This window comes from Callithrix jacchus, chromosome 14 (genome assembly GCF_049354715.1).
Source record: "Callithrix jacchus isolate 240 chromosome 14, calJac240_pri, whole genome shotgun sequence".
Lineage (NCBI taxonomy): Eukaryota > Metazoa > Chordata > Mammalia > Primates > Cebidae > Callithrix > Callithrix jacchus.
The window spans coordinates 84,777,739-84,788,513 of NC_133515.1; the positions used below are offsets into that span (position 1 = coordinate 84,777,739).

The following is a 10,775-nucleotide window of genomic DNA, read 5'->3' on the forward strand; positions in this document are numbered from 1 at the left end:
ACCCTCAAGCCTGGGACTATAGGTGTATGCCACTATACCTGGTCTTATCTATTTTTTCCTTGACTGAAGTGAACATGTATAATTTGATTCATCTTTTTTGTTTATCTATCTGTCTATTTTGAGCCAAACCAATCAAGAATTTCAAGCTCACCAGGAAGGAGAACAGCTCTTTGATGTCTAGTTCAGGGTGTTTTGGTATTTCTTTATCAATGGCTAACCTGTGGCTAACCTAGAACCAAAGCTTTAAGCTCACTATGTATATGTACATCTATGTGGCATAACTTACAAAAGACTGTACCTTTCTTTGTAACTGGATGTTTTCCTATCTCCCGGGGGTATCAAAATATTACATTATGAAGTCTTTTAAATTAAAGGAGTATTTTTTTGATTGACTTACATAAGAAATAAATACGTACTTATATAGATGGGATATTCCCAAGATCATCAGAAAATCAGAAAAGTGAACATCATCCCAGCACTTTGGGAGGCCAAGGCAAACAGATCACATGAAGTCAGGAGTTTAAGACCAGTCTGGCCAATCTGGTGAAATCCCATCTCTATTAAAAATTTAAGGCCGGGCGTGGTGGCTCACACCTATAATCCCAGCACTTTGGGAGGCCGAGGCGGGTGGATCATGAGGTCAAGAGATCGAGACCATCCTGGCCAACAAGATGAAACCCCATCTCTGCTAAAAATACAAAAATTAGCTGGGCATGGTGGTGCACGCCTGTGGTCCCAGCTACTCGGGAGGCTGAGGCAGGAGAACTGGTTGAACCCAGAAGGCGGAGGTTGCAGTGAGCTGAGAGCGTGCCATTGCACTCCAGTCTGGGTAACAACAGCGAGAGAGAGAGAGAGAGAGAGAGAGGGAGCGCGAGAGCGTGCGCGCGCAAGCACGAGCACCCAGGGTCACTTCTCAGGGCAGCTGATATGTTGGGGTATAAAGGCCTGGCCACCTCACCTTGACTCAGATGACCCTGAAGTGCTAGCCCAGCTTCAGAGCTCCCCATGGAGTCGGCTGAAACATCTGCTGAAAGAGTAGCAGACTCCAACTTGTCCCTCTGCCCAGTCCTGCTTCCTTCACTTCCCCCACAGGTGTTGATCCTGAAGGCACCCTCTAATGGACTTCCACATGCTAGCCTACTCTGCATCCATGCTGGTAGGTACAACAATTTCTAGATAAAAGTAAATATCTAAGGGTAGTGGGACTGGAGTTGGGAATTATAAAAAAAACAAGACTCTTCCTTTTTTTTTGAGACAGTCTCACCTTGTCTCCCAGGCTGGAGTGCAGTGGTGCAATATCCACTCACTACAACCTCTGCCTCCTGGGTTCAAGTGATTCTCCTGCCTCAGCCTCCCAAGTAGCTGGGACTAGAGGTGTGTGCCACCACACACAGTTAATTTTTGTATTTTTAGTACAGATGGGGTTTCACCATGTTGGCCAGGATGGTCTTGATCTACTGACCTCATGATCTGCCAAATTCAGCCTCCCAAAGTGCTGGGATTACAGGCATGAGCCACTGCCCAGAGCCTTAATTTTTTAAAAAAATTTTTTAAATCATTTTTAAGTATACAGTTTAATAGCGTGAAGTATATTCACATTGTTGTACAATAGATCTCCACACGTTTTTCATTTTGCAAAACTGAAACTGTATATCCATTAAAGAACAACTTCCAACCACTTCCCTTTTCCCCTCTCCCCAACCCCTGGTAACTATCATTCTATTTTCGATTCCATGAGCAATTTTTTGACCAGTGATCAGTAATGCTTACTTGAGACCTCGACAGTCTCAGAGCCTATTTTGTTAGGGCAACATAGCTCCCATAAAAGTCCATTTTCTCACATTCACAATCAAGATAAAGCACAGTACCTATTTGGTAGTCTGGCTCCCGTTTGGATTCAAGGCTGGTATCCATTGCCAACATTCAAAATTAGAATGCTGTATTACTCACCATTGTGTTTTTAACTCAGTGAAGAATGCCTGGCACAGTGGTCCACAAACTTTTGGATATCATGGACAAATTAATTTTTTTTTTTGTCAGTAGTGGTGGTGTGTGTCTGGAGGCCCAGCCACTCAGGAGGCTGAGGTGGGAGGATCTCTTGGGGCCAGGAGTTTGAGGCTGTGCATGGTAATCATGACTGTGAATAGCCACTGCACTCTAACCTGGGCAAGACACTGGCTTTAAAAAAAATACACACAAACACAATTTTTTTTAACAGACAGATCACTGACCTAAGTTGTTCAACTATTTATTTATGTAAGTAAACACATTTTGTGCTTAGTTTGTTTCATTTTTAAACAGGGTCTCACTCTGTCACCCAGACTGGAATGCAGTGACATGATCAAAGCTCACTGAAGCCTCGAACTTCTGGGCTCAAGTCATCCTGCCTCCTCAGCCTCCCAAGTAGCTGGGACTACAGGTGCATGCCATCACACCCAGCTAATTTTCTAGTTTTTTATAGAGATGAAGTCTCACCCTGTTGCCTAAGCTGGTCTCCAATTCCTGGCCTCAAGTGACCCTCCTGCCTCCACCTCCCAAAGTACTGGGATTACAGCTATGAACTATAGCACTTAGCCAGTAAACACATTTTTAAAAATTGACTACTATCTATGATCTCCATAATTTTAGGAAAGACATTTAACAGCAACAAGCTAGAAAAAAATTTAGAACATAAGCTCAGACCAAAAGACAATATGTTGTTTTTTCTCCCCTTCTCTCTCCAATTCTGTCTGATGGCATTGCAAAGACAATTTCGTTTTTGAGGAAAATAATGCCTCACAAATAGTAGAACTGATATCAATTACAGGGGGATATTGGTTGTTTTAAAAATGCAATATTGGATGGGCATGGTGGATTACACCAGTAAGCCTAGTGCTCTGGGAGCATGAGGCAGACAAGTCACTTGAGCTCAGGAGTTTGAGACCAGCCTCCTATTTAATCAATAAATAATTAATAAATAAGAAATTCTTTTTCGAGACAGAGTCTCGCTGTCACCCAGGCTGGAGTGCAGTGGCATGATCTTGGCTTACTGCAACCTCCGCCTCCAGGGTTCAAGCAATTCTTCTGCCTCAGCCTCCTGAGTAGCTGGTATTACAGGTGTATGCCACCATGCCCCGGCTAATTTTTTGTATTTTTTTTTTAGAGATGGGGCCTCACTGTGTTACTCAGGCTGGAGTGCAATGGTTATTCACAGGCATGATCCCACTACTGATCAGCACGGGAGTTTTGACCTGCTCCGTTTCCAACCTGGGCCAGTTCACCCCTCCTTAAGCAACCTGGTGGTCCTCTACTCCCTGGAGGTCACCATATTGATGCTGAACTTAGTGCAGGAGTTCTGGGCTTAGTGCAGACAGCCCAGAACTCCTGGGCTCAAGCAATCCTCCCACCTCAGCCTCCCAACTAGCTGGGACTACAGGCACGCGCCACTGCGCCCGGCATTTTTTTGTATTTTTAGTAGATACAAGTTTCCACCATCTTGGTCAGGTTGATCTCGAACTACTGACCTCGTGATCCACCTGCCTCAGCCTCCCAAAGTGGTGGGATTACAGGCGTGAGCCACTGCACTGGCATAAATAAGCAATATTAAATAAATGGCATAGTATGAATATGCCAGAGCACAGGGCTGCTGAGGCCCTCATTACCTCTGCCCCTGGCCACAGACTTTAGCCTTGACCACCTTACCATCTAACTCCTGCCTCAGTTTATGACTAGGAGACAGGCTGTAGGTAGGCCCCTTTCAAAGTCCTTGTATCTGATCCCATATGGGTCAAAACAGTAACTACACAGAGTATAGTAAGAGGTGCTAGAATCCGACTGCCTGAGCTGGAATTCCTCCACGTGAGTATATTCTACCTATGAAAACTTGGGCAATCCATTTCTCTCTTCCTTTTTATTTTATTTTTTTTTGAGACAAGGTCTCACTGTGTTGTCCAGGCTGGAGTGCAGTGGTGTGATCACAGCTTACTGCAGTCTCAACCTCCTGGGCTCAAGCAATCCTCCTACTTCAGCTTCCTGAGTAGCTGTGAGCACAGGTGCATGCTACCACACCTGGCTAATTTTTAAATTTTTTGTAGAGACAAGGTCTCATCATGTTTCCCAGGGTGGTCTAAAACTCCTAAGCTCAAGTAATACTCCCATTCTGGCCTCCCAAAGTACACGGGTTACAGGCATGTACCACCATGTGGCCTTACTTAACTTCTTTAATTCAGCTTTTTTTTTTTTTTTGAGACAGCGTCTTGCTCTGTTGCCCAGGCTGGAGTGCAGAGGCACGATCTCAGCTCACTGCAACCTCCAACTCCCTGGTTAAAACAATTCTCCTACCTCAGCCTCCCGAGTAGCTGGGGTTACAGGAATGTGTCACCATGCTCAGCTAACTTTTGTATTTTTAGTAGAGATGGGGTTTCACTATGTTGGCCAGGATGGTCTAGAACTCCTGACCTCATGATCCACCCTCCTCAGCCTCCCAAAGTGCTGGGATTACAGGTGTGAGCCACTGCATCTGGCCTCTGGGTAATTTCTTTAGATCTGTTTTGATTCATTAATTTGCTTTTCATCATTGTCTAATCTGCTATTTAAACTGTCCATTGAGTTTTGTACCTCAAACATTAAATTTTTCTTATTTGATTTCTCCAGTCTGTCTGGCCATATGGATAATTTCTTATTCCTTGCTTAAATTTTCATTTCATCTTTTGAGATATTTAGGTATTTCATAATCATTTTAAATTCCATAACTAGGCTTTTTAAAACAAAACAAAACAAAAAACAGTGTCCCACTCTGTCATCCAGGCTGTGCAGTGGCATGATCATAGCTCACTGCAGGCTCAAACTCCTGGGCTCAAATGATCCTCTCACCTCAGCTTCCTGAGTAGCTGGGACTACCAGTACCTGCAACCACACCTGGCTCTTTTTTTTTTTTTTTTTTTCAGTAGAGCTGAGGTCTTGCTATGTTGCCCAGGCTGGTCTTAAACTCCTGAGCTCAAGTGATCCTCCCACCTTGGTCTCGCCAAGTGCTGGGTTTATAGGCATGAGCCACCAAGCCCAGCCTTTAACTGTTATTTTTAATATCTGAAATTCTCGAAGGTCTAAAACTGTTGTTTTCAGTTATTATTTACTCTATCCTAGTGGTTTGCTTCCTTGTATTTTTTTTTTAATTGTGAGCTCAAGTTACTTTGAATGTGTTCTTTTGGAATCCTGAGGGCCTAAGATGGATATGTTCTCCAGTGATGATCTGGTCTTGCTTCTGCAGGAATCAGGCATATTAATGATCTGTAACCATTACTTTTGTCGCCTTTACTAAAGAGTGGGTCCCAGGTTCAATTAAGGACTCTCAAATTCAGCCTCCCCATCCCGCTGGAGGGCCTGAGGTTTATTCTCCTGACACTCCATTTGCGTTCAGGACAACTGTACCTTTCCCATTTGCTCACTTTCCTGTTTTTCTTGCTCAGGATTTCGCTTATTGACCTTTTTCTTTCTGTCTGTCCTTTTTTGAGAGAGAAGGGTAGGATATGGGTAGGGAACATTCTTAGTGATTTCTTCAAGTAAGCGCAAGCAATGCATTAAAAAGTATGTTCTAGGTTCAAGCTGTATTTTAACAAGAGAACCCTTAAGAATATCTACTCTTACGGCACTGCTGTAAGCAGAAGTGGATGCCACACTTTGTGCCTCTAGGAATTGGTGCTGTCACGGTTAGGAGTACACTTTAACCCAAGGATATCACTACAAATAAAGTATGTTTTTAATGCTTGAGAGAGACTAAAATGTTAGGAAAATCAGGACTGCTGTGACTCTTGAGCACTGGGTTGGATGAGGGCGAGTCTGTTCTATAATTGATTCAGTGGAAACTAACCTGAAATTGGGGTGAGGTCGGGGATGACCTTTTACAGGGTGATGTTATAGGTCTGGAGCGGGGTGGGGGAAAGACCGAGGTGCTGGTGATGGAAGGTGTGACTACTGTTGCCTACACACTGGATGAAGGCCTCATGGAGTTTGGAACAGCCATTGATGATGGCAACTACACCCAGTGAGAGGCTGGACAATAACCAGTGAGGTGGTGGGAGAGTCTGGTTCTGAGAGGGAAGGACCTGGGGTGGGGTGTAAAACTGGCCAAAACTGATAAGGATCCAGTGATCCTGGGAGGAGATGAGACAAAAATGGCCCTTCCCCCTCCCCCTGCCCCATCACCAGTCTTCTGCTGCGTCTTCCTGACTCGTCCCTCATTCCTTTTGCTTTGCTTCCTTCCCTTTCCAGGGCAACAGCCTTCTTAGAGACTCTGGAAATGACCCCAGAAACAGAGGCACTGTGGAAAACCTTGTGTCAACTGGCGCTAGAAGCAAGGCAACTACACATTGCGGAGAGGTGAGGTGTAGAACAGAGGTCCAGGCAGCTAGGAGGGATGACCATGAGTATTTTCCCTGTGGGCCGCTCCAACCCAGTGTTAAGGCTCTGCTTCCCTTCCCACTGCCAGCAAATAACATAGAGCCTTTCTGCATTACAATATTCCAAACACTCTCCCATCCTAGATTATAACGGTATGTCTTGGCCAGGCACAGTGGCTCACGCCTGTAATCCTAGCACTTTAAGAGGCCGAGGCAGGGGGATCACTTGATCCAGGAGTTTGAGACCAGACTGGCCAACATGGCAAAACCCCAACTTTTCTAAAAATGCAGAAATTAGCCAGGCAGGGTGGTGTGCACCTGTGGTCTCAGCTACTCAGCAGGCTGAGGCACAGGATTCGCTTGAACCCAGGAGGCGAAGGTTGCAGTGAGCTGAGGTCATACCACTGCACTCCAGCCTGGGTGACAGAGTGAGACCTTATCTCAGAAAAAAAAAAAGTCAAAAAACAAGAGTATGTCTTCTATTATTTTTACTGCCCCTTCTTGACTAGGTTCCCCTTAACATGTTTTACTATTCATACCCTTCAACCCATGCATATGTGTATAATCCAGGTTTAGTATCGGAGTGTAGTTAATAGGACAATCTTGGGACTCCAGACTCCTTGAGTTCAAATCTTGGTTCCAATTACCAACTTGTATAACCTTAGAGAGGTTATTTGACCTTTCCAAACCTTGGCTTCTTTATTTTCTCTGTGTACAATAGGGATAATAATAGTATTTGCCTCATCTGATGATAAAGAAGATGGTAAGGGTATTGGTAGAGAAGGAGTGATGAGAGAATCTGTGCAAAGTGCTCAATAAATGTCACCTGGCAGCAGGTGGGAATCATCCTTGATCCCATTTTCCCCATACTTCCCACATGTAGATAGATTATCAGCAAGTCCTAAAGACTCTCTTCAAAACACATCCTGATGTCTCCATCCTAGTGCAGACCACCGCCATCTCCTACCTGCAATATTGCACAGCCTCTTAATTAGTCTTGCTGATACTGTTTCTTGTACCCCTACCATCTGTTCATTCAGAGCAGCTGAGGTAATTTTTTAAAACACAGATTGAGTCTTTTTCATGACGGGAATATTCCAATAGCCTACTCTTTTACTTGGTGAGAAACCCAGACTCCTTGTGTGGCCTCAGCCCTGAAAGTTTTTGGCCTCTGCTTCCTTCTCATGCCAGCCCCCTACTTGCCCATTAGTCTCCAACCACACTGGCATCCTTCAGACTCTGTGAGCATGCTAAGCTCATACCTGCTACAGGGCCTTTACACTAGCTGTTCCCTCTCAGGAATGACTTTTGCCCATCCTGCCATGACTGGCTTTTTCTTGTATTCGGGTTTCAGCTCAAATTAGTTCATCAGGGAGACCTTCTCCAACTACCAACTAAAGTGGCCCCTTCAGTCATTATAACAGGGGCATCCAATCTTTTGGCTTCCCTGGGCCACATTGGAAGAATTATCACCTCTGGCCACACATAAAATACACTAACACTAATGATAGCTGATGAGCTTAAAAAAAAAAAAAGGAAGAGAATAAAAAAATCTCATAATATCTTAAGAAGGTTTATGAATTTGAGTTGGGCCACATTCAGAGCCATCTTGGGCCATGGGTTGAGCAAGCTTGATCTATTGTATTATATTACTTTATTTTTTATTATCTCTACTTCTACTAATTATTTGTCTCTATTAGAATGGAAGTTCTCTTGAGAGTAAGGCCCTCATCTTCCCTTTCTCCTAAGTGTCTCCAGTGACAAGCACACTGCCTGGCACATGATAGATGCACATCAATTTGTATTTGCTGAACCAATGAATTAATGACGATTCTGTAATAATATTATATTAATGTCTTTGCTTCCATGCCATAGGTGCTTTTCTGCTTTGGGTCAAGTAGCAAAAGCTCAATTCCTGCATGAGACCAATGAGATTGCAGATCAAGTATCCCGGGAATATGCAAGTATTATGCTCCTGATTCATTCCGTCTCCCAAACTGATTTCTTGTAGTATTCAGCCCCATGATTCCTAGCTTTCCAGCCATCCCTAGTTTCCTTTACCCTGCTCACTCCACCTCTACCCTCCAGTCAGACCATTTCAGAGTCGCTGAACCTCAAACCTTTAAGCTCTATGAAGTGTTTTACCTCCCCAAATCTTTTCTTTCTTTCTTTCTTTTTTAACTTCCTGTTGATTCATAAGGTCTTTTATTGTCTACATCCATCTGGCCTTCTAATCTCAGCCCTCACAAGATAGAATACAGCAACTACAGAAAAACCAGAGCCTCCTTTTTCCCCACAGGTGGAGAAGGGACAGACTTTCAGGTCCAAGCACGTTTAGCCATGCTGAGAAAGAACCACAAACTGGTCGAAATGATCTTTTTGGAACAGGTAACAGAAAAGAGGGACAGGATGCAGGGGGGGATATGAGGGAAAAAGGGAAAAGGGGGTGTAAACTCAAGGGAGGAAAGTGTACTGGTGAGCTAGGTTTCCAAAGGTTTGGGGAGAGCTTTCAGAGAGGTTTACATAGTTAATTTCACCCTTTCCCTAATTTCCTCCTCTTGGGTTAGTCCTTACTTTTCTAGACAAACTTCCTTCTTGGGCCTTTGATTACTTTTTTCTTTCATAAGCAGTCTACCACCTCTCCTATAGTCCAGTAGCCTTCTTCCTGTTAACTTTTTATTTTATTTTGTGAGACAGAGTCTCACTCTGTTGCCCAGGCTGAAGTGCAGTGGCACGATCTTGGCTCACCGCAGCCTCTATCTCCCAGGTTCAAGCAGTTCTCCTGCCTAAGCCTCCCAAGTAGCTAGAACTACTCAGTTCTACAGTCTGCAGTGCTAGCTTTACAATCTGTTCCCTCTCTACCCTTCTTAGAATGGCCAAAACTAAAACACTGTTCTGAGCCCCTAGGGAATAGGAGCAGTTAATTTATTCTTACCACTCTATCATGTCCTTCCAAGAATCTTCCTTTACTGAATTTCTTCATTCTTGTCTCCGCTTCTGGAAATATTTTTCAGTTATGCATTAATTTTCTTTATCTAGAAAAGGGCTCTGTCTGGGATGGGGCTTGTGGAGAGAATGTTCGGGGCCTCACCAATTGTCTGCAGCATGGTCAACAGAAGCTTCCAGGAGTCCAAGCTTGGCAAACAATCTAACTGCAGCTTCTCCTCCCAGCCTCTTTGCCCACAGAAAGGCCATGTGTTTGTGGGCATTGGCCCCTCCTTGAGTCCTGGCCACCTGTAAAGCAAACTCACTCAATAATCCTCCAATACAGAGTTGCTCTCTTCTAATCTCTGACCTTGGCTTTGACAAGGATCCAGTAACTGTTCTAAATTAACAGGGAGGCTGGGTGTGGTGGCTTATGCCTATAATCCCAGCATTTTGGGAGGCAGACGCAGGCCGATCACTTGAGGCCAGGAGTTCAAGACCAGCCTGACCAACATAGTGAAAGCCCATCTCTACTAAAAATACAAAAATTAGCTGGGCATGGTAGCGGGCACCTGTAGTCCCAGCTACTTGGGAGGCTGAGGCATGACAATCGCTTGAACCTGGGAGGCAGAGGTTGCAGCAAGACAAGATCCTGCCATTGCACTCCAGCCTGGGCGACTGAGCGAGACTCCATCTCAACAACAACAAAAAACCAAACTGGCAGGATGGGAGCACATTATTCTGCCATTTTTCTAGATCTCTGAGTTGCATGTTGGATCTGGGGCAGATCGCTCCACACTTGTTCAGCCTGCCTGTGAGGTTCACAACAATATTCCTAGCTCTATGATCATCAGTGATTTCAAATTCACCCAGTGTATTTCATCATCAGAGTTAGAAACCAGACGATGACTTTGGAGCACAGCCTGGTAAGAACCTCTCTTTCCGGCATTATTGATGCTCTTGAGAGCATCAGCCAGAACATTCATGCGCACCATTGTGGCTGTGCAGAAAAATGGCGGAAAGAGCAAAGTGAACTTTTCTTAAGCAACTGTTATAAATGCCAATCGTGGAGTCCGATGCTGAGGGTGATCTTGCCCCTTTTTTGGAGAGACTGTTTCTGATAATGCAGCTGGGGCTCAGGAGGAGGTGATGAGCACCAGGAGCCCTCCTGGCCCTGTCAGCATAGGACTGAGAGGCTCACTCCTCCCTTCCCCTTCGCAGGCCCATTCTCCTTCCACAGGAGCAGCTGGCCTCAGGGAAGCCACAGGCTTTTCCAGACATCTCTTGATCCACGCCAACAGTGACATGGTCTTCACAGGGCTGCCTGCCTGTCTTCCTCTTTATCTCTATGCTTTTCTGTCACTTCATGTCTGTTATCCTTAAACCTGTCTCTTTTTCTCCCCTCAACCCTGTCCTTTCTCTATTTTGTCTTGTCTTGTTCTTTTATGAAGGGAAGTATGAAGTAAGAACTTTATC

The 10,775-nt window shown here is 44.6% G+C and overlaps 1 protein-coding gene across 17 annotated transcripts in view; it reads right to left on the minus strand.

Annotated features, from left to right (window-relative positions):
- The window catches only part of LOC128928117 (uncharacterized), a 179,065-nt gene that overhangs the window by 121,752 nt on the left and 46,538 nt on the right, over window positions 1-10,775 (minus strand). For all 17 annotated transcript variants that reach the window (XM_078349596.1, XM_078349599.1, XM_078349595.1 and 14 more), the window contains 2 exons: window positions 9,466-9,608; window positions 9,310-9,371 (listed from right to left, as the gene is read on the minus strand). In XM_078349596.1, coding sequence (XP_078205722.1) covers window positions 9,310-9,371; window positions 9,466-9,608 — 205 coding nt within the window. The remainder of the gene's footprint in view (window positions 1-9,309; window positions 9,372-9,465; window positions 9,609-10,775) is intronic.